Source organism: Pseudophryne corroboree, chromosome 3, assembly GCF_028390025.1.
Source record: "Pseudophryne corroboree isolate aPseCor3 chromosome 3, aPseCor3.hap2, whole genome shotgun sequence".
In the NCBI taxonomy this organism is placed as follows: domain Eukaryota; kingdom Metazoa; phylum Chordata; class Amphibia; order Anura; family Myobatrachidae; genus Pseudophryne; species Pseudophryne corroboree.
The window spans coordinates 293,879,927-293,903,809 of record NC_086446.1 but is presented as its reverse complement, the minus strand read 5'-3'; the positions used below and the strand labels follow the sequence as shown (position 1 = coordinate 293,903,809).

Genomic DNA, 23,883 nt, shown 5'->3' with positions numbered 1-23,883 from the left:
TGTCAGCAGTTCCTGCAAGACGAAGGCATTGATGCTATGGACTGGCCGCCCGTTCCCCAGACCTGAATCCAATTGAGCACATCTGGGACATCATGTCTCGCTCCATCCACCAACGCTACGTTGCACCACAGACTGTCCAGGAGTTGACGGATGCTTTAGTCCAGGTCTGGGAGGAGATCCCTCAGAAGACCATCCGCCACCTCATCAGGAGCATGCCCAGGCATTGTAGGGAGGTCATACAGGCACGTGGAGGCCACACACACTACTGAGCCTCATTTTAACTTGTTTTAAGGACATTACATCAAAGTTGGATCAGCCTGTAGTGTGTTTTTCCACTTTAATTTTGAGTGTGACTCCAAATCCAGACCTCCATGGGTTAATAAATTTGATTTCCATTGATAATTTTTGCGTTATTTTGTTGTCAGCACATTGAACTATGTAAGGAACAAAGTATATAATAAGAATATTTCATTAATTCAGATCTAGGATGTGTTATTTTAGTGTTCCCTTTATTTTTTTTTGAGCAGTATATATATATATATATATATATATATATATATATATATATATATATATAATGTAAAACCCGGCACACCACCTTGCAAGTAATTGGTCTTGGTGCCCTTGCATTTAGAAATGCAGACAATCAATGGTGCGGCACTCACAAACTCTTAATAAAGAAATCACAGACACCAGCGGTATAGTGAATTTCAACTTGGTCCTGACGAAAATCCATACAGGATTGAAACGTTGAAGACAAACTGTGTCAGGGCATGCTGGGATATGTAGTTTCACAACAGCTGGAGGGCTGCAGTTTGGACATGCCTGGCCTATCACCTTCTGTGGCTTGGAAATACCGTTTCTGAGCCTTTCACATTGCACAATGAAACGGGTCTGAACCGTGTAGGACCCTGCTTTTTAACCGTTTTAAAATACCAGTATTCTGTAACCGGTAAATTCAATGTGGCCCTTTCACACCGCAGCTAGAACCGTTTTGAAAGGCTTAAGAAACGGGAATTTACCGGGTTATAGCTGCTGTGTGAAAGGGGTATAATAATGATTTATAAAGTGCATACAGTGTTGTTTTTATTGTCTAGGAACAGGGAAAGAAAAGGAATTACCAGGGCCTCAGGCAGAGCCGGATTAAGGGGGGGTTCTGGGGGTAAGTACCCCCAGGCCCCACACTCCGAGGGGGCCCCCCGCCACCAGCCACGGATCGGATCACTGTTATTGAACCGATCCGCAGCGTAGAGCTCCCCACTGACACCGCCGCTGACGGCCTCCAGTGCGTCACGCCGCGGCCGCCGGAGCCGCAGGGCTATGTGGGGCTGCCGAGATCCCGGGGCCTCTGTCCAATGGCATGTGCAGCTGCAGCCTGCTGCTCCATGACTGGCTGGAGCGCAGGCTCAGGTAAGAAGGAGGCAGCAGTATCCCTGGTGTGTACAGAGCCGCCACATGTGAAGCTGTGCCCGTCGGAGGAGAGAAGGTAAAGCTCTCGTTCTTCTCCCTGTATAAGTGAGTTTTTGCCAGCAGCTGAGCAATGTTATGAATTAAATTAGAACTGGTGGCTCTGGGTCATATATAGATATGCATATATACGTACATATGTGTGTGTACATGCATATTTGTACATATGTGTAAAGAATATATATATATGTGTATATACTATATATATATATATATATATATATATACATACACATACTGTACATACACAGTATGTGTATATATATATATACATACACACACACGGTATATAGATATATATATATATATATATATATATATATAATGCGGTAAGCCGGCACTCCCACTTGCTTGTAATGTAATCAACTTGCGTCGGTGCCCTCCTACTGCCGGGCTTCACCCGACAAGTAGATCCACCAGGGCGGCACGCCAGACAACTTGTAATAAAAGGCTTTTAGTCTCGTTGACATCAATGTTTCAGAACTTTTTACATCAGCATCCCGACGAAAGATCATAAGTAAAAGAACATAAGTAAAAAGTTCTGAAACGTTGACATCAACGGGACTAAGAATTTTTCATTACAAGTCGTCTAGAGTGCCGCACATATACAACTGTCAGAGTCAGGCAACACTCCCAGGAATTAAACGGGGACAGTAATCAGGAGACCGAGTCCCAAATAGATATATATATATATATATATATATATATATACACACACACACACACACACACACACACACACACACACACACACACACTGTATATGTATAGTATATCTTTGTATTATGGTTTTAATGTTAGACCTCAGGGCCCCCCTGTCGTAAGTACCCCGGGCCCACCGAAGTCTTAATCCAGCTCTGGCCTCAGGCATACAGCTCTGAGCCCTTGTAGACTATTCAAGGATTTATAGATACTGTGCAATACCTTCGTTTTTGACATGTGCATAATTTGTGTTCGGTGGCTTCATGAAAAATAAACTGTGGCCACTTGATAGTTAATATACTCCATTTTGATTGATAAAGATGGAACTACATTTCCTCCACCCATGAAGCCCCTGAGTTGTACTTGGCCTTTGAGGTTAATCATGTAATGTTCCTGACTGTGCATAACCCCTTCACACTCTTTGTTGTTGGTATCTCAGTGGCTGACGTTCCTGGCATCATTGAAGGAGCCCATATGAACCGGGGTTTGGGCCTCTCGTTCCTCCGGCACATTGAGAGATGTCGTTTTCTCCTCTATGTGATAGATCTCGCACACCCGGAGCCCTGGAGCCAGCTGCACTCTCTGCAATTTGAGCTGAGACAGTTTGATGAGGGCCTCCCCCTCCGTCCTCATGTGATTGTAGCTAACAAATTGGACCTTCCAAACGCTAGGAAGACCCTGGAGCACCTGCGGCAAAAGGCAGAAGGCAAGATAATTGCAGTTTCTGCCTTGACTGGGGAGAATGCTGAGGAACTTGTTATTCATCTCCGGGAGATGTATGATGGACACAGACCAGGAGGCAAGAAGACTGAGCCTTATGAAGGCTGGTAACAAACTTTCAGTTATTGTTGGAAAATATTAAAATCAGCCTTAAGCAAGAATATTTGGATGACCACAACACAAAAACTGATGCAAAGTCTGACATTCTCTATGTTTTATGAGGATTGCAACTGAATTATTTATTAAGTTTATTGACCTCAGTTAATATACATTCATCATCTGAATAATACTCAAACTTGTCACTAGGTGGAGATATAGGACATGTTACTAGTCCTGTTCATGTATCCTAGTCAGAGACTGGTTAACAGAAAAATGAATCTACTTATCTCATGTACTGAAAAGCTTCAAGAACACTGAATGACATTTGTTTTCTAAAAAAAATAAAAATCTATATTCTTTTGAGCTATAAATAAGATGACTCGGTTTACATTTTTCTTTACTAATATATATATATATATATATATATATATATATATATATCTATCTATCTCTTGGTTCTAATTATTTTGCTATATTGCACAACAATTTTAGGTCAGTCATGTAATATTAGCAGTTAAGGTATATATACACTATTCAATATTCTGACCGAAAATACGATTTTCGGCTGCTTGGTACAATAATCTCCGTACTGCATGATTTCGGTAATAAAGGATGAGCTGACGTTGTACATATTTGAAAGTGTGTGTGCATTTATGATCATATCTCTGGAAGTTGTGCCCTTTGTCCATTTAAAAAGCTTTAGGATTACTAATTGTTCAGATCGGAACGATAAATCACTTATATGTACAATAGTACCGGATGTTTTGAAGATTGTTTCATCACTGAGAAAATCATAAAGTTGGTTGGTTCAGGTGTGTACCTAACTTTTTTTTATTTTTTTTTATTATTTTTATAATACAGATTGAGTCTCCCTTATCCAAAATGCTTGGGACCAGAGGTATTTTGGATATGGGATTTTTCCGTATTTTGGAATAACTGCATACCATAATGAGATATCATGGTGATGGGACCTAAATCTAAGCACAGAATGCATTTATGTTACATATACACCTTATACACACAGCCTGAAGGTCATTTCAACCAATATTTTTTATAACTTTGTGCATTAAACAAAGTGTGTCTACATTCACACAATTCATTTATGTTTCATATATACCTTATACACACAGCCTGAAGGTCATTTAATACAATATTTTTAATAATTCTGTGTATTAAACAAAGTTTGTGTACATTGAGCCATCAAAAAACAAAGGTTTCACTATCTCACTCTCACTCAAAAAAGTCCGTATTTCGGAATATTCCGTATTTCGGAATATTTGGATATGGGATACTCAACCTGTATGTGTTTTCATATAAATCTCTGTTGGAATTATGTAATGAAATTCTTTTTATGGAGAGAATTTCTCAACCTCCTTCCTCGGGTTAAAGCTCATGACCAGGATCTTGACGTTGCCGCTAGATTGTCTCCTACTCCTTTGTTGTTGTTGTTGTGTTTTGTTTTGTTTTTTAAAGCTTTGACTGCTCTGTCACCCACACTCTTCTTCCCAGTCATTTAATGCTAGATCATGCTGGATAAACCCCTTGCTTACCAAGAGTTTGTGAGTGAAAGCTATAGAGGCAAAGTACATTCACATATTTGAGAATGCAGATTGAGGCCCAGATTTATCAAGCCTTGGAGAGTGATAAATTGCATGGTGATAAAGTACCAACCAATCAGCTCTTAACTGTCATTTTTCAAACACAGCCTGTAGCATGACAGGAGCTGGTTGGTCTGGTACTCTATCACCGTGCTATTTATCACTCTCCAAGGCTTGATAAATGGAGGCCTAAATATTAAAATGTATGTAGTTTATAAGATTGAAACATGTTACTTATTAAGACCTTTCCTAATAAATACATTTAGTACCCTCAACTTTCTTCCATAGTGATAACATTATTTCTTAATCAGTGAATACAATGCTTTCTTTTTCACTTTTATAGGTAGAATGTGCAATAATTGTGGAATGAATGTCATCATGACTGGCAGAATACGTCACTTCCAGTAATTGTTGTGCAGGGTTTAGGGTCAGGGGCAGTTTTTCCAGAATGTAGGTAAATGTATGCAGTGTAGTATCCAGTCCCATCACAGTCCATATGTGTATTTACTTCTGCCCAAATTTGGGCAACTAGAGAACACCTATATATGGGGTTAACAGTACATCTATGTGAGGGTTCTCTCTCCAGCACCAAAGACAACCTTCTGAAAAATGTGTATGACGTCTTTCAGGTAATTCCATTTTTATAGTATTGTCAGTATTTTCATCTCCGTTACACAAATGTAAGTTTTCCTTTCTCTTATAGTTTGCTCTAGTTCTCAAGCTAAACAGATCAATTGAATGAATTCACCCAATCTATCATTTAAGATTACTTAACAAATAAATGGGAAGTGGAATTTACAGGTAGAATGTACTGGATATCAGATCTTTTTTGCCATTGGCACTTGGTAACAAGGATTCAAGGACGAGCAGTTTGACAATTTGTAGTTGGTGATATGAGTTACTCAAGGTAACTCAGCTCTGTGTTTTAATACTCTGTACACTGAACTTGGGTTTGTAATATATTATTGATGTCATGAAATGTGTTCTAGTTTACAACATCTGCAAAAATGGAGATAATTTGCTACTAGTTGCTTGTTAGTGGTCATTTATAGTAACTGAGATTACAGATAGGTATATAGGGCCTAATTCAGCATGGATCGATACTCAGAGAAATTGCAGTTGTCTGCGAGTAGAAAGGCGCCGCCCAGACGTAGAGAAAAAAACACCCCATACAAAATTGCAAATGCATCGCGGATCGCTATCCACTCACAGATGCATACTGTGACAAGAACACTGGGATAGTGTTTGAGGGCAGGTATATTTGTCCCAGGTTCTTGTCTTACATGTTTTAGAAAATGTTAACTTCTAGGAAAAATGCTTTTTGTTTTGTCTGAACCTTTTCAGTTTGCTGTAAAGGCTCTGAGAGAGAGATAAGGCGAGTTCTAGACATTGGGCCCAGTTCGGGTCTTTGGCCTCACAGAGGGCTAATCAGGGTTTCAGCTGTGTAAGTGTGTTATAGTGCTGCTAACCTGATTAGTATGGGCAGACTGCCTGGGAAGGCTGAGGGATCTGTGTGTGAGAGACACGCTTTCTGATGCAAGTAAGCTATACAGTATGTACTGAAGAACTCTGTGTTTTGTTTAGTGACAGTTAGGAACATCTTATGTTTAGTTAGTGCCGGACAGGCAAGGTATTTTTATTTTGGGGTTTGTTTTATTTTCTGTTTCAATAAAACTGGCCGGGGTCAGTTGTACCAGAAACTGGACTTGTGTTGTTCCTCAGCTGCTGCGTGCTACCATATTCCCCAGGAAAAGGCGCCTTGCACCCCTACAGTGTTACAACTTGGTGGAGAATGCGAGCAACCCCGTTCTGCGCATAAGTGAAAGCAGCAGCTTTGTGAGGCCTGCAGAAAACGGTGGTTTATGCAGATACAGCCCAGTGTGAAGTTACTGAGACTCACCCCTGAGGGTTTGATATATGTCTTTGGTGAAAGCAGCTACAAAGCCGCCTGGAAAATCTGTCGACATGGAGGATCTGCTTAAAGCCTTGCTGCAAGCTACAGCGGCTCAGCAGGAGGCCAACCGACAGCAGCAGGTGGCAATGGAGGAAAATAGGAGACAGCAGCAGGTGGCTATTGACGAACTTTACCGGCAACAGCGTCAGGATAGAGAGGCCTTAACAGAAGTGGTGCAGAGCCTTGCAGCCCGGATTGGAGATGTGGCCGTCAGTGCTCCGACCAGCTCTAGTTCTATACGGGCCAGTCACTTCTTGCAGAAAATGACAGAGGCTGACGATGTGGAGGCCTACTTGACCACGTTTGAAAGGACTGCAGAGCGTGAGAACTGGCCAAAAGCACAGTGGGCCAGTCTGCTGGCACCTTTTCTGTCAGGTGAGCCCCAAAAAGCGTACTTTGATTTAAGCCCTGCTGAGGCTCGGGACTATGATAAACTAAAGACTGAGATCCTGACCCGCCTGGGAGTCACGCTGTCAGTACGAGCACAACGGGTGCACCGTTGGGTGTACGCCATGGAGAAGCCTCCGCGCTCTCAGATGCACGACCTTATTCAGCTAACAAAAAAATGGCTACAGCCAGAGACATTAACTGGTCCCCAGATGGTTGAAAGAGTCGTCATGGACCGCTACTTGAGATCTTTGCCCATGGTCCTGCGCAAGTGGGTGAGCCATGGAAACCCGGGTACTGCTGACCAATTAGTAGACATGGTAGAGCGGTATTTGGCAGCAGAGGAACTACTGATGACCACCCAGCAACCCATAGATCCTCGACAGCGCCCTTCAGTAAAGACTGGTAAGACTGTTCCGTGGGAAAACGTTGCTGGGCGGTTAAGAGAACGCAAGGCTGGAGAGACTGTAAACACTGGCCCTGGAGACAGGCCAATGGGGCTAGAACGGTCTATGTTGCCCAAACGGGTTGATAATCGTGTGGTTAAATGTTTTAGATGTGGTATGCCAGGTCATGTTGTTGCCAATTGCCCAGTCATGCAAGAACCCATGCAATGTGATGCTGCCTTTGAATGTCGCAGAATGTCTTTCTTTGCTAGGTTAGCCTGTACTGTGGTACCTTCACCTGAGCTGGAAAAACAAATGTGTGATGTGTTCTTAGAGGGTAACCGGGTAGAGGCCTTGCTAGATTCAGGAAGTTTAGTTACCCTCGTGAAAGCTGGGTTAGTGAACCCCTTAAAGGTCCAGCAAATACCTATTGGGGTAACTTGCATACATGGGGATACCCAACATTATGCCACTGCTGAGGTGAATATAGAAACTTGTTGTGGGTCAGCAATGGTTAAAGTGGGACTGGTCCCTACCTTGGTGCATGAGGCCATAATAGGGAGGGATTTTCCTCATTTTTGGAAACTGTGGGAATCACGGTTATCAACAGATGTGAGAAGTAAAAAGCCAGTTGATAATACCGGTGATTTTATGGATGTACGTGGGTCTTCAGAACTTTCTGGCCCTTTGCCTTTTGCTAGTTTGGCTGGGGAAGTGACAGATGGGGAGTCCAGTGAGGACCCTCTTGCCGGGAACAGAGACATAGTAGTTAGAACTGAAAGCGTGCCTGACCTGGAGGTAAAGAAGGATCTGTTTGCGTCTGAACAGTTAAAGGATCCTACCTTAATAAAGGCTAGAGAGAATGTTAAGATTGTTAATGGGGAACCTGTGGTACCAGGTGACAGGGTTACGTATCCCCACATGGCCATCTGTAATGAGCTCTTGTACCACATTGTCAAAAGGGGTGAGGATGTGGTAGAACAGCTGGTAGTTCCCCAGCCTTATCGGAGAACGGTACTAGATTTAGCTCATAGTCACGTTACCGCAGGACATTTAGGGGCAGAAAAAACCACTGAAAGAGTTTTACAAAGGTTCTTTTGGCCAGGGGTTTATAAAGAAGTGTCTGAATATTGTTCTTCCTGTCCTGAATGCCAGTATCATGCCCCTAGACCCCATTTCAGGAGCCCACTAGTTCCCATGCCTATTATAGAGGTCCCGTTTGACAGAATAGCCATGGATCTCGTGGGGCCCTTGTTAAAGTCTGCTCGGGGCCATCAGTATATCCTGGTAATTATGGACTATGCCACTCGATATCCTGAGGCTGTCCCTTTACGCACTATCACAACCAAGGCGATAGCTAAGGAGCTGGTGCAGGTATTTAGTAGAGTGGGAATACCAAAAGAAATTTTGACTGACCAAGGTACTCCATTTATGTCAAGGATCATGAAAGAATTGTGCAAGTTATTTAAGGTTACTCACCTCAGGACGTCCATCTACCATCCCCAAACTGACGGGTTGGTGGAAAGGTTTAATAAAACAATAAAAAGTATGTTAAAAAAGGTTGTTGAGAGAGATGGGAAAAACTGGGATTGTTTGTTGCCCTACTTGTTAATGGCCATCAGAGAAGTTCCTCAGTCCTCTACGGGGTTTTCTCCGTTTGATTTGTTGTATGGTAGACACCCCAGAGGGTTGTTGGATATTGCCAAAGAGACGTGGGAAGGACAGCCCACTCCTTATAGAAGCGTTATTGAGCATGTAACACAAATGCAGGATAGGATTGCAGCCGTGGTACCTGTTGTCAGAGAGCACATGGAACAGGCCCAAAGTGCTCAACAGAGGGTCTATAACCGGAGTGCCAAGATACGGGAATTTGCTCCTGGAGATAGAGTTCTTGTTTTGGTACCCACTGTGGAAAGCAAATTCCTAGCTAAATGGCAGGGTCCATTTGAGATTAGGGAAAAAGTGAATGAGGTTAATTACAAAGTATACCAGCCGGGAAAGAGAAAACCCGAACAGATTTACCATGTTAACTTAATCAAACCCTGGAAAGATAGGTTGTCTCTGTCAGCGGAGCCTTGCCCTTCGGTGTCTTCACCCCGGTTGCTTCCCGCAGTGAAGGTGTCAGAGACATTATCAGCTGATCAGAACAATCAGGTTAAAGAATTTCTCATCCAAAATAGGGAGGTATTTTCAGAGCTGCCTGGCCGAACGACCATAATAAAACATGACATTGTCACAGAACCAGGGGTCAGGGTTCATTTAAAGCCATATAGGATTCCTGAAGCTCAGCGAGAAGCTATTTCTAAGGAAGTTAAAACCATGTTAGAACTTGGAGTCATAGAGGAGTCTAACAGTGAGTGGTCCAGTCCCATAGTGCTCATCCCGAAGCCCGACGGTAGCATATGCTTCTGTAATGACTTTCGTAAGTTAAATGAGGTGTCCAAGTTTGACGCATACCCCATGCCCCGTGTGGATGAGCTTGTAGAAAGGCTGGGAACAGCCAGGTTTCTCACCACATTGGACCTGACCAAAGGTTACTGGCAAATACCTTTATCTGATAGCGCCAAAGAAAAAACAGCCTTTTCGGTTCCGGAGGGGCTGTACCAGTATAAGATGTTACCCTTTGGGTTGCATGGGGCTCCAGCAACCTTTCAACGGGCGATGGATACAATTTTGAGGCCCCATAGAAAATATGCAGCTGCCTATTTGGATGATGTGGTAATTCACAGTACAGACTGGGGGTCCCATTTGGTTAAAGTACAAGCAGTACTGGACTCAATCAGAGAGGCAGGGTTAACTGCTAACCCAAAGAAGTGCTGCCTCGCAATGGAGGAGGTCAAATACTTGGGCTTCACCATAGGCAGAGGTCTGATTAGGCCCCAATTGAATAAAGTTGATGCTATTCAAAACTGGCCTCGTCCAGTGAATAAAAAACAGGTAAGGGCTTTTTTGGGAATTACTGGGTACTATAGACGGTTTATTCCTAATTTTGCGACCACAGCGGTGCCGTTGTCAGACCTTACCAAAGGGAAGCAGTCAAATGTGGTGAAATGGAACCCTGATGCAGAAAAGGCGTTCCAAGCGTTAAAAGTGGCTTTGTGTTCACAACCGGTGTTGATAACACCAGATTTTTCAAAAGAATTTGTGGTACAGACAGATGCCTCAGAGGTAGGGATAGGTGCTGTGCTGTCCCAAACCAGAGATGGGGACGAACACCCTATCATTTATTTGAGTAGGAAACTCAATGAGCATGAAAAAAGGTATGCCATTGTGGAAAAGGAGGCTTTGGCCATTAAGTGGGCACTAGATACCTTGAGATATTACCTCTTGGGTAGACAATTCAGACTAGTGACAGACCATGCCCCTTTAAAATGGATGTATGTAAATAGAGGCAAGAATGCTCGTGTAACTAGATGGTTTCTAGCGTTGCAGGACTTTAAGTTTACTGTCGAACATAGACCGGGAACACAATTGGCCAACGCAGATGCATTGTCTCGCATCTTCTGTTTGGGGGCTACAAGTGTTCCTGCCCCTAGGTCGAAACAGGGGAGGGGGATATGTGACAAGAACACTGGGATAGTGTTTGAGGGCAGGTATATTTGTCCCAGGTTCTTGTCTTACATGTTTTAGAAAATGTTAACTTCTAGGAAAAATGCTTTTTGTTTTGTCTGAACCTTTTCAGTTTGCTGTAAAAGCTGGGTAAAGGCTCTGAGAGAGAGATAAGGCGAGTTCTAGACATTGGGCCCAGTTCGGGTCTTTGGCCTCACAGAGGGCTAATCAGGGTTTCAGCTGTGTAAGTGTGTTATAGTGCTGCTAACCTGATTAGTATGGGCAGACTGCCTGGGAAGGCTGAGGGATCTGTGTGTGAGAGACACGCTTTCTGATGCAAGTAAGCTATACAGTATGTACTGAAGAACTCTGTGTTTTGTTTAGTGACAGTTAGGAACATCTTATGTTTAGTTAGTGCCGGACAGGCAAGGTATTTTTATTTTGGGGTTTGTTTTATTTTCTGTTTCAATAAAACTGGCCGGGGTCAGTTGTACCAGAAACTGGACTTGTGTTGTTCCTCAGCTGCTGCGTGCTACCATATTCCCCAGGAAAAGGCGCCTTGCACCCCTACAGTGTTACAATGCACAATTCCCGAAACATTGAAGAAACTTTACCGTCTATCTGCAACTAAGACAGCCTGGAAGTGGTCTGCGCTGACGACAGAGACTCTCCCCAAAAATGCCTGGCACGTCTGCTTTTTTCTGGCACACTCAGAAAATGGCAGGTTTCTGCCCAGAAACGCCGGCTTCCTGTCAGTCAAACAATGGCTACATTGCGATTTATGATCTGTATGCATTTTTCTGTCACTATTACCCCTCACACATGCGCAATGTGAATGCTACGCATGCACAGTCATTCCATAATCGCTTGATTTGCGATTTCTCTAAACAGCGATCAATGCTGAATTAGGCCCTTAGACTACAAAGAATAAACATAGACACAGCATTATTTATTTATTACCAGTTATTTATATAGCGCACACATGTTCCGCAGCGCTTTTACAGAGAATATTTTGGCCATTCACATCAGTCCATGCTCCAGTGGAGCTTACAATCTATATTTCCTACCACGCGTACACACACACACACACACATTCACGCTAGGGTTAATTTATTTATGTATTTATTTTTGGGGGTAGCCAATTAACTATGAGTATATTTTTGGATTGTGGGAGGAAACCGGAGTACCCGGATGAAACCCACGCAAGTACGTGGAGAATATACAAACTCTACACAGTGCCATGGTGGGAATTGAACCCATGACCTCAGTGCTGAGAGGCAGTAGCACAAGATCTTATGCAGAGTCACCATTCTTAGGATTTAGGGGGACATGTACTAAGCAGTGATAAAAGTGGAGAAGTGAGCCAGTGGAGAAGTTGCCCATGGCAACCAATCGACTGCTCTGTATACTTTTATAGTATGCAAATTATAAATATTGCGTCAATGCTGATTGGTTGCCATGGGTAACTTCTCCACTGACTCACTTCTCCAATTTTAGCACTGCTTAGTACGTCTCCCCCCTAAATTTCCATCCATCTTGGAGATTCTCATCCATGCCACCAACTGGTCTAAGTTGGGATTCATAAATACTGGTCCATCTCATAAATTGGCTACCTACCTTTGTATATAGGTGGTATGTGCACTTAAAATCCAGTGACGGTTGCCAAATTCAGTTTTTATCTATGCGTTTGGAGATATTGTCACCCTGGCAGTTTGTTACCTAAGTCTTGCGAACTGTTTTCTGGTAAATCAGACACTAGAAGAGTGTGCAAGGTGATAGGGCACATAGATAATAAATGCAAGTCCTGATGAAAACGGAATTGAGTTAATGGGTCTGTCACCCACACGTAATTGGGACAGGGCTGGATGAATATTTGTATGTAGCCTATTACTTTACTAGGAACCAGTATTGCCACAGTAATGTTAATAGTTTTGGACAAAATGTTGTCTACTTAATGGTACAGACTATAAAATGTGTGCCCCACTTTGTGAAGGTGACTGGATATTTTTAAAACTATGCAGTATCTACATTTTTATTTTTGCTGAAAATTTAAGTTAAAGATGTGTTCATTTTCCAGCTAAGCGATTCAGTTCTGATTTAACCATTCCGTATGAGTTTTACATATCCGTATCGAGCATTAGATTACGCTCCCCGGCAACGTATCATTCTGTTTGTAGCAGGTGTGTTTCTCTAGCTTGTGACTGTTTATACCAGAGACTCCCTTTTGATTTATTTTGTCTTCAAGAGTCTGTGGGAGAACACGTGGAATCATAGTTTGAGCAAAGACGCTAGAAAAAACAAACAGGAGATGGTTGTTAAATAAATGCAAAAAACTTGGACACTATTTTCAAACCTCCCAACCAATGGTGTCCCACTGTCCCCGTGTGATGTGTCCTTGTCCCCTTGTCCTGATCGTCTCTCTCCCACAATGTAGGGAGGTATGCTATTTGTGTGATTAGTTTAAAGATGATAGACAGGCTATGACAAAGGAAGAGAGGTGCAAAGAGGCACTAAAACAAAAAACATGCAGGGATAATATAATCATACTTCGCTTTAATGACTCAAAAAAAAACAATTGATGTCATTATATGAGTACTTTGTGAGGATGCAGAAAATTATTTTAATTATCAAAATAGTATTTATCAGTTTATGTGAATGGGTGATTAATGATAGATTGTCCGTTGATAATACAAGGGAGCATACAAGAAAAGCCAGCTATGAAAACACGGCAGATTCATGTAATGTAACATTCTCTAAACATTATGTCAGCGTTATCTAATGTACATTGAGGAAAATATTCTTCCTTGCATCGTGATTTTGGACATACAGCAAGTCTGTACCATATTACTTCTGAAGCTGTTTTGCATGTGTAATAAAAAAATGTTTTTATGCTTTGCAGAACTTCTGTCAGAAAGGGTGTTTTTTCCTTTGCAGGGGCTGTAGCAACTGTTAAGTGCATGAAACTGGGTTTAAAGCACAATTTTTTTATGTGTGTTTGGACTGATACTACCTGAATGATTATCATAAACTGCCCTTGTCCGTTTCTTTGCATCCAGCACCATCTCCTAGTAACATAAAGACAACATTGCCTTGAGGCCAAGTAGATGGTCTGCTAAATAGGAAAAAAGACAAAAATGTGATGCACAAAAACAAGCTCATTTTAATATAATTTAGAGCAACACAGTGGCACAATGGTTAGCAGTATTGCCTCACAGCCCTATTCTGAGGCTTTCAGTTCCCGACTAGGGCCCTGTGTGGAGTTTGTGTGCTGTAGCAGTGCTTCCGTAGGTTCCCACTGGGTGCTGGTAGGTTCATTTCATTCTGACGGAAATGAACCCTTGCATGTCTGTGTGTTGTGTGCCAGGAACTGTAGACTAAACTGAAATGGGGCAGGGCCTGATGTAAAGGATTAATATTCTCTATACATTGCTACGTGAAATTCACTTTATAAATAAACAACAATTATTATTTTATATTGGGTGAAGTATTTTCAGACAGCTCCCTGCAGCTTTTGCTCATTGTTGCTCACAGATGTGGAACAGCAGAGGAAGTGGGAGTGCAAGCATTGGCCGCATACCCCAAAGCTATGGTTGATTCTATTTCGGAGTGGGAGAAGGGACCTTCTGACGTATATCTAGGGGAGGAGACACGTCACCAGGGGGAGGAGCTACGGGCGAACAGGGTACCCGAAAAGTACCCTCGCGGGCTCGCTTCGCTCGCCACGCTTCGGGCTCGGTGGCTCGCTTCGCTCACCACCTGATTACTAAAGGTAATAGTTGGTGGCGTGGATAGTAGAGGAACTATCCCGCTGGCCTTGCTCCTCCCCCTTGTGTTGTGACTCCTCCCCCAGACGGAAAAGGTCCCTTAGCCCACTTGATTCTAGCATCTACCCCAAAGCTATGTTCACCAGTCTTCTAGTTCTTCATGTTAACATGTATTCGGGTGATCAGCATTTTAGAGACTATGGTGCAGTGCTTCCAATGACTATATTGTCATGAATTAGCTTAAAAGGGTTTGCGTTCTCTCATGACTATATTTCATTTGTTTGTACAAAACCTGCACGGTTTACAAAATGAATTGGTTTATCTTGTCTTCACTTTTCATACATGTATTCATATAATAAGACAGAATAATAATTTCTCTGACGTCCTAGTGGATGCTGGGAACTCCGTAAGGACCATGGGGAATAGCGGCTCCGCAGGAGACTGGGCACAAAAGTAAAAGCTTTAGGACTACCTGGTGTGCACTGGCTCCTCCCCCTATGACCCTCCTCCAAGCCTCAGTTAGATTTTTGTGCCCGAACGAGAAGGGTGCATACTAGGTGGCTCTCCTGAGCTGCTTAGAGTAAAAGTTTAAATTAGGTTTTTTATTTTCAGTGAGTCCTGCTGGCAACAGGCTCACTGCACTGAGGGACTAAGGGGAGAAGAAGCGAACTCACCTGCGTGCAGAGTGGATTGGGCTTCTTAGGCTACTGGACATTAGCTCCAGAGGGACGATCACAGGCCCAGCCATGGATGGGTCCCAGAGCCGCGCCGCCGGCCCCCTTACAGAGCCAGAAGACAGAAGAGGTCCGGGAAATCGGCGGCAGAAGACGTCCTGTCTTCAATAAGGTAGCGCACAGCACCGCAGCTGTGCGCCATTGCTCTCAGCACACTTCACACTCCGGTCACTGAGGGTGCAGGGCGCTGGGGGGGGGGGGGGCGCCCTGAGACGCAATAAAAACACCTTAGATGGCTAAAAATACATCACATATAGCTCCTGGGCTATATGGATGCATTTAACCCCTGCCAGTTTTTCCTTAAAAAAGCGGGAGAAAGGCCGCCGAGAAGGGGGCGGAGCCTATCTCCTCAGCACACAAGCCATTTTCCCTCACAGCTCCGTTGGAGGGAAGCTCCCTGGCTCTCCCCTGCAGTCCTGCACTACAGAAACAGGGTAAAACAAGAGAGGGGGGGCACTAATTTGGCAGATTAATAAATACAGCAGCTATATAAGGGAAAAACACTTATATAAGGTTATCCCTGTATATATATATAGCGCTCTGGTGTGTGCTGGCAAACTCTCCCTCTGTCTCCCCAAAGGGCTAGTGGAGTCCTGTCCTCTATCAGAGCATTCCCTGTGTGTGTGCTGTGTGTCGGTACGTTGTGTCGACATGTATGAGGAGGAAAATGGTATGGAGGCGGAGCAATTGCCTGTAATAGTGATGTCACCCCCTAGGGAGTCGACACCTGACTGGATGGTCTTATGGAAGGAATTACGTGATAGCGTCAGCACTTTACAAAAGACTGTTGACGACATGAGACAGCCGGAAAAACAGTTAATACCTGTCCAGGCGTCTCAAACACCGTCAGGGGCTCTAAAGCGCCCGTTACCTCAGATGGTCGACACAGACTCAGACACGGACACTGACTCCAGTGTCGACGGTGAGGAAACAAACGTATTTTCCAGTAGGGCCACACGTTACATGATCACGGCAATGAAGGAGGCTTTGAACATTTCTGATACTACAAGTACCACAAAAAAGGGTATTATGTGGGGTGTGAAAAAACTACCCGTAGTTTTTCCTGAATCAGTTGAATTAAATGAGGTGTGTGATGAAGCGTGGGTTTCCCCCGATAAAAAACTGCTAATTTCTAAAAAATTATTGGCATTATACCCTTTCCCGCCAGAGGTTAGGGCGCGTTGGGAAACACCCCCTAGGGTAGATAAGGCGCTCACACGCTTATCAAAACAAGTGGCGTTACCGTCTCCTGATACGGCCGCCCTCAAAGAGCCAGCTGATAGGAAGCTGGAAAATATCCTAAAAAGTATATACACACATACTGGTGTTATACTGCGACCAGCAATCGCCTCAGCCTGGATGTGCAGTGCGGGGCTAGCTTGGTCGGATTCCCTGACTGAAAATATTGATACCCTGGACAGGGACAGTATATTATTGACTATAGAGCATTTAAAGGATGCATTTCTATATATGCGAGATGCACAGAGGGATATTTGCACTCTGGCATCAAGAGTAAGTGCGCTGTCCATTTCTGCCAGAAGAGGGTTATGGACGCGACAGTGGTCAGGTGATGCGGATTCCAAACGGCATATGGAAGTATTGCCGTATAAAGGGGAGGAGTTATTTGGGGTCGGTCTATCGGACCTGGTGGCCACGGCAACGGCTGGGAAATCCACCTTTTTACCCCAGGTCACCTCTCAGCAGAAAAAGACACCGTCTTTTCAGGCTCAGTCCTTTCGTCCCCATAAGGGCAAGCGGGCAAAAGGCCACTCATATCTGCCCCGGGGCAGAGGAAGGGGAAAAAGACTGCAGCAGGCAGCCTCTTCCCAGGAACAGAAGCCCTCCCCCGCTTCTGCCAAGTCCTCAGCATGACGCTGGGGCCTTACAAGCGGACTCAGGTACGGTGGGGGGTCGTCTCAAGAATTTCAGCGCGCAGTGGGCTCACTCGCAAGTGGACCCCTGGATCCTGCAGGTAGTATCTCAGGGGTACAAATTGGAATTCGAGACGTCTCCCCCTCGCCGGTTCCTGAAGTCGGCTTTACCAACATCTCCCTCCGACAGGGAGGCGGTATTGGAAGCCATTCACAAGCTGTATTCCCAGCAGGTGATAATCAAGGTACCCCTCCTACAACAGGGAAAGGGGTATTATTCCACGCTGTTTGTGGTACCGAAGCCGGACGGCTCGGTGAGACCTATTTTAAATCTGAAATCATTGAACACTTACATACAAAGGTTCAAATTCAAGATGGAGTCACTCAGAGCAGTGATAGCGAACCTGGAAGAAGGGGACTATATGGTGTCTCTGGACATCAAGGATGCTTACCTCCATGTCCCAATTTGCCCTTCTCACCAAGGGTACCTCAGGTTTGTGGTACAGAACTGTCACTATCAGTTTCAGACGCTGCCGTTTGGATTGTCCACGGCACCCCGGGTCTTTACCAAGGTAATGGCCGAAATGATGATTCTTCTTCGAAGAAAAGGCGTCTTAATTATCCCTTACTTTGACGATCTCCTGATAAGGGCAAGGTCCAGGGAACAGTTAGAGGTCGGAGTAGCACTATCTCAAGTAGTACTACGACAGCACGGGTGGATTCTAAATATTCCAAAATCGCAGCTGATTCCGACGACACGTCTGCTGTTCCTAGGGATGATTCTGGACACAGTCCAGAAAAAGGTGTTTCTCCCGGAGGAGAAAGCCAGGGAGTTATCCGAGCTAGTCAGGAACCTCCTAAAACCAGGCCAAGTGTCAGTGCATCAATGCACAAGGGTCCTGGGAAAAATGGTGGCTTCTTACGAAGCGATTCCATTCGGCAGATTCCACGCAAGAACTTTTCAGTGGGATCTGCTGGACAAATGGTCCGGATCGCATCTTCAGATGCATCAGCGGATAACCCTGTCTCCAAGGACAAGGGTGTCTCTCCTGTGGTGGTTGCAGAGTGCTCATCTTCTAGAGGGCCGCAGATTCGGCATTCAGGACTGGATCCTGGTGACCACGGATGCCAGCCTGAGAGGCTGGGGAGCAGTCACACAGGGAAAAAATTTCCAGGGCTTGTGGTCAAGCATGGAAACGTCATTTCACATAAATATCCTGGAACTAAGGGCCATTTACAATGCCCTAAGTCAAGCAAGGCCTCTGCTTCAGGGTCAGCCGGTGTTGATCCAGTCGGACAACATCACGGCGGTCGCCCACGTAAACAGACAGGGCGGCACAAGAAGCAGGAGGGCAATGGCAGAAGTTGCAAGGATTCTTCGCTGGGCGGAAAATCACGTGATAGCACTGTCAGCAGTGTTCATTCCGGGAGTGGACAACTGGGAAGCAGACTTCCTCAGCAGACACGACCTCCACCCGGGGGAGTGGGGACTTCACCCAGAAGTCTTCCACATGATTGTGAACCGTTGGGAAAAACCAAAGGTGGACATGATGGCGTCCCGCCTCAACAAAAAACTAGACAGATATTGCGCCAGGTCAAGGGACCCTCAGGCAATAGCTGTGGACGCTCTGGTAACACCGTGGGTGTACCAGTCAGTGTATGTGTTCCCTCCTCTGCCTCTCATACCCAAGGTACTGAGAATCATAAGAAGGAGAGGAGTAAGGACTATACTCGTGGCTCCGGATTGGCCAAGAAGGACTTGGTACCCGGAACTTCAAGAGATGCTCACGGAGGACCCGTGGCCTCTACCTCTAAGAAAGGACCTGCTCCAGCAGGGACCCTGTCTGTTCCAAGACTTACCGCGGCTGCGTTTGACGGCATGGCGGTTGAACGCTGGATCCTGAAGGAAAAAGGCATTCCGGATGAAGTCATCCCTACCCTGATCAAAGCCAGGAAGGATGTAACCGTGCAACATTATCACCGTATTTGGCGTAAATATGTTGCGTGGTGTTAGGCCAGGAAGGCCCCTACAGAGGAATTTCAACTGGGTCGTTTCCTGCATTTCCTGCAAACAGGACTGTCTATGGGCCTAAAATTAGGGTCCATTAAGGTTCAAATTTCGGCCCTGTCGATTTTCTTCCAGAAAGAACTGGCTTCAGTTCCTGAAGTTCAGACGTTTGTCAAGGGGATACTGCATATACAGCCTCCTTTTGTGCCTCCAGTGGCACCTTGGGATCTCAATGTAGTTTTGGGGTTCCTAAAATCACATTGGTTTGAACCACTCACCACTGTGGACTTAAAATATCTCACATGGAAAGTGGTAATGCTGTTAGCCCTGGCGTCAGCCAGGCGTGTCTCAGAATTGGCGGCTTTATCCTATAAAAGCCCTTACCTAATTTTTCATACGGACAGGGCAGAATTGAGGACTCGTCCTCAATTTCTCCCTAAGGTGGTTTCAGCGTTTCACTTGAACCAACCTATTGTAGTGCCTGCGACTACTAGGGACTTGGAGGTGGGTGCTCCTGCTTCTAAGCAGACTATTGCTCGTTGGATTTGTAGTACAATTCAGCTTGCACATTCTGTGGCAGGCCTGCCACAGCCAAAATCTGTAAAAGCCCATTCCACAAGGAAAGTGGGCTCATCTTGGGCGGCTGCCCGAGGGGTCTCGGCTTTACAACTTTGCCAAGCAGCTACTTGGTCAGGGGCAAACACGTTTGCTAAATTCTACAAATTTGATACCCTGGCTGAGGAGGACCTGGAGTTCTCTCATTCGGTGCTGCAGAGTCATCCGCACTCTCCCGCCCGTTTGGGAGCTTTGGTATAATCCCCATGGTCCTTACGGAGTTCCCAGCATCCACTAGGACGTCAGAGAAAATAAGAATTTACTTACCGATAATTCTATTTCTCGTAGTCCGTAGTGGATGCTGGGCGCCCATCCCAAGTGCGGATTGTCTGCAATACTTGTACATAGTTATTGTTACAAAATCGGGTTATTATTGTTGTGAGCCATCTTTTCAGAGGCTCCTCTGTTATCATGCTGTTAACTGGGTTCAGATCACAGGTTGTACGGTGTGATTGGTGTGGCTGGTATGAGTCTTACCCGGGATTCAAAATCCTTCCTTATTGTGTACGCTCGTCCGGGCACAGTATCCTGAGGCTTGGAGGAGGGTCATAGGGGGAGGAGCCAGTGCACACCAGGTAGTCCTAAAGCTTTTACTTTTGTGCCCAGTCTCCTGCGGAGCCGCTATTCCCCATGGTCCTTACGGAGTTCCCAGCATCCACTACGGACTACGAGAAATAGAATTATCGGTAAGTAAATTCTTATTTTATGTTGTTCTTCTGTACATTTTTGTTATGATTTTTTGTTGGGATATAAACAGCTGTTTGTCTATCCCAGGAATGAAAATAAATGACTTGCTGAAGATAGAGGAAAATAAAGAATTGTGTTTCTATTCAAATTGCATGAGGCGAATGGAAAGTAATTTTGTGGTGACTTTAACATCCAAATAATTTGTCTGCCAGGTTTGTGAGTGCCCTTGGTCTTCACCCAAAAAGAGTTGTCCTAAATGCTTATATTAGTCTATAGCTACAAAGATATAGCTCTGCTTGTACTGCCCGCTATCTATGCTGATCTACTTTGCTAAGCGTGATGAGCTGGGCTGTTCACCTTCTCGTGCACACAGGGTTAATACCTCTCCATTCTCATATTGGTGAGTAATTAACTGTCCCAGACAGCGTGATGTCCCAATTGAGAATGATGAATTAATTGTGAGCTGTCTCTTGCCTCCCGTAGCAGCTGTACCAAACAGTTAAATGGCACAAATTGTATTTGTCAGCACTTGGATTAAGTTCATTTCAAGAAACATTCATCATAATTAAGAGCCAGAGGGCCGAATAAAAGCCACGAATGCATGACGGGACCTCGGTTGGGACCTGACCCGTGTTGGGTGGCCTCTTATTGGAGCATGGTCTTGTGCGGTGGTAGACGGCTTCATGTCATCAGCAGAGTAATGTGATACGCAATTACTTTCCTGCCTAGTTCCACACAGGGGGGAAAAATCATGTCTTGCTTATCTTCTTTTTTTTTTTTTTTTTTGCTAGAATTATACAGCAAAACCTAAATGGGGATATATTACCAGAAACAACCACCACACCTCTTTATTGTCCTGTTTAATTTAACTGACCAATTATCTGTCATTAGAAACAGTGTTGTATTTTACTTCTACATACTTATGCTCATTTGCCTCCCTGTACTTTCCTTATTATCTAGATATCTCACCTGTGTCGCTAACTCATTGGGCATTCTCATGCACCCAGATACGTCTTGAGGACAGGGACTGCAGAAATCTCTGCTTATACAGTAATACTGTCTCTGCTCAGTACCCTCAAACAAAACACAGGGCCTTATTCAGGTTTGTTTCAAACCAAAAAAGTTAGCAATTGGGCAAAACCATGTTGCACTGCAGTGGGGGCAGATGTAATGTGCAGAGATTTGGGTGGGGTCTGTTCAAACTGAAATCTAAATTACAGTGTAGACATTAAGCAGCCAGTATTTACCATGCACAGAAACAATATAACCCACCTAAATCTAAATCTTTCTGTACATTATACATCTGCCCCACCTGCAGTGCAACATGGTTTTGCCCAATTGCTAACTTTTTTGGTTTGCTAACAAACCTGAATAACCACCACAATACGGCAAGCTGCGGATGCCTGGAGCTAGTGTGAGTGAGCTGCAGGTCCCATTCAGCTCCTCTAAAATTGGGCATCTTTTTTTGCTGAAACTGCATTCTTGTATGAAACACAAATCTTAATCGCAACACTATGGGGGTAATTCCAAGTTGATCGCAGCAGGATTTTTGATAGCAATTGGGCAAAACCATGTGCACTGCAGGGGAGGCAGATATAACATGTGCAGAGAGAGTTAGATTTGGGTGGGGTGTGTTCAATCTGCAATCTAATTTGCAGTGTAAAAATAAAGCAGCCAGTATTTATCCTGCACAGAAATAAAATAACCCACCCAAATCTAACTCTTTCTGCACATGTTATATCTGCCTCCCCTGCAGTGCACATGGTTTTGCCCAATTGCTATCAAAAATCCTTCTGCAATCAACTTGGAATTACCCCCTATGTGGCTAGCACACAACAGGAAACGGTGCTAATTAATTTAATATGCAACACTTAAATCTGTGCGTGAGTCTGTATGTGGGGCACTTCAGAACTATTGCAAAAAACAGTGTCGGTTGCATCGTAGCACTTCGTATACAGATTCAGAGACCCAGTTGCACACAGATATACAAGTGTTATGTATCAAATTAATTAGGACAGTCTCTGCTAGTAGAATCTCATGGGACCTGGCATGAAGGGCTGTTTGGTGCGACTGCAGCAAAAATATGAGAGAGCATCTGTAATTTTAAAAAGCGAATGTAAAAGTGCAAGTTCATCAGCACTCTTCTTCTTCATTGTGGGAACAATTACACATTAACATACTGTATTACCTAAAATTGGTTTACATTAAAATATTGTTGCCTTTTTAGTACTTGTAAATACAAAATTGGTGTTCATACATTGTCTACACTAAGGCATTAAGGGTTATCATCCAGTCCATCATTGAACCAAAATTCATGAGTCTATTAGTTTACTGTGAACCAGCAATATCACTGAATGCACCCTATAAGTTAATTTATGAACTGTGCATCACTGACCGTGCAGCTTATATATTTATTAGAAAGCAGTGGCATCACTGAAAATACCCATTACCAATGGCCTGGGAATCAGTGATACCATAGCAATTATTGTACAAAGCAGTAACACCCAATCAGTGACACCCTAATGGATCTGGTACATTTATTGACTGCATCCACAGTGTGCAATCAACAGTTGTGTTTTTGCCAGCACTTTTTCTGCAGTTTTCAGTGCTGAGACAGTCATGTAATGTAATATAAAGTGTGTATCCTGTCAGCGGTTTATATTCCCTTACCAGTCCACCTTCCTCAACTAGGAGCACTGTGGACATCCTGTTGGAGTTCTCATCCCTGTTGGTGCTGAACCAGATCTTTTCAACACAATAATGATGTTTGAGAATGTAAAAAAAAACCCAGTACTGTTAATTTATAATACTTGTGGTAACTGGACCAAGCCAGAGCTCAATGCAGTCGGGTTCCAATGTATAGATCATAGGTCTTCAACCTGTGGCCCTCCAGCTGCTGCGGAACTACACATCCCAGCATGCCCTGCCTCAGTTTTACCATGCCTTAATAGCAAAACTGTGGCAGGGCATGGTGGGATGTGTAGTTCCGCAGCAGCTGGAGGGCCACAGGTTGAAGACCCATGGTATAGATAGACAGTGATTAGGTTGACACCATATGGATGACAGTCCTAAGGTCAACACATGTAATTTAGGGTTTTTGTCATGCTTTTACAACTTGTGCCTCATTTACAATCCATGTCACAATATATTACCTTTAGTAACCTGTGGCGTGTGGAGCGAGCCACGGACCCCGAAGCGTGGCGATCAAAGCAAGGCCGTGAGGGGACGCATTTCAACAAATGTGGGTAAAACATGTATTAAAACACAAAATAACACAACCTTTTGACCCTGTCGCACATATGGGGTCGACCTAATTACTATCTTTTAACTGTCTAACTTCTA

General features: G+C 44.2%; 1 protein-coding gene across 3 annotated transcripts in view; it reads left to right on the top strand.

Annotated features, from left to right (window-relative positions):
* MTG2 (mitochondrial ribosome associated GTPase 2) overlaps positions 1-3,360 on the top strand; it is a 69,553-nt gene extending 66,193 nt beyond the window's left edge. For all 3 annotated transcript variants that reach the window (XM_063959313.1, XM_063959312.1, XM_063959311.1), the window contains exon 7: positions 2,609-3,360. In XM_063959313.1, the coding sequence (XP_063815383.1) occupies positions 2,609-3,000 (392 nt within the window). In that variant the 3' untranslated portion in view covers positions 3,001-3,360. The remainder of the gene's footprint in view (positions 1-2,608) is intronic.
* The last annotated feature ends 20,523 nt before the right edge of the window (positions 3,361-23,883 follow it).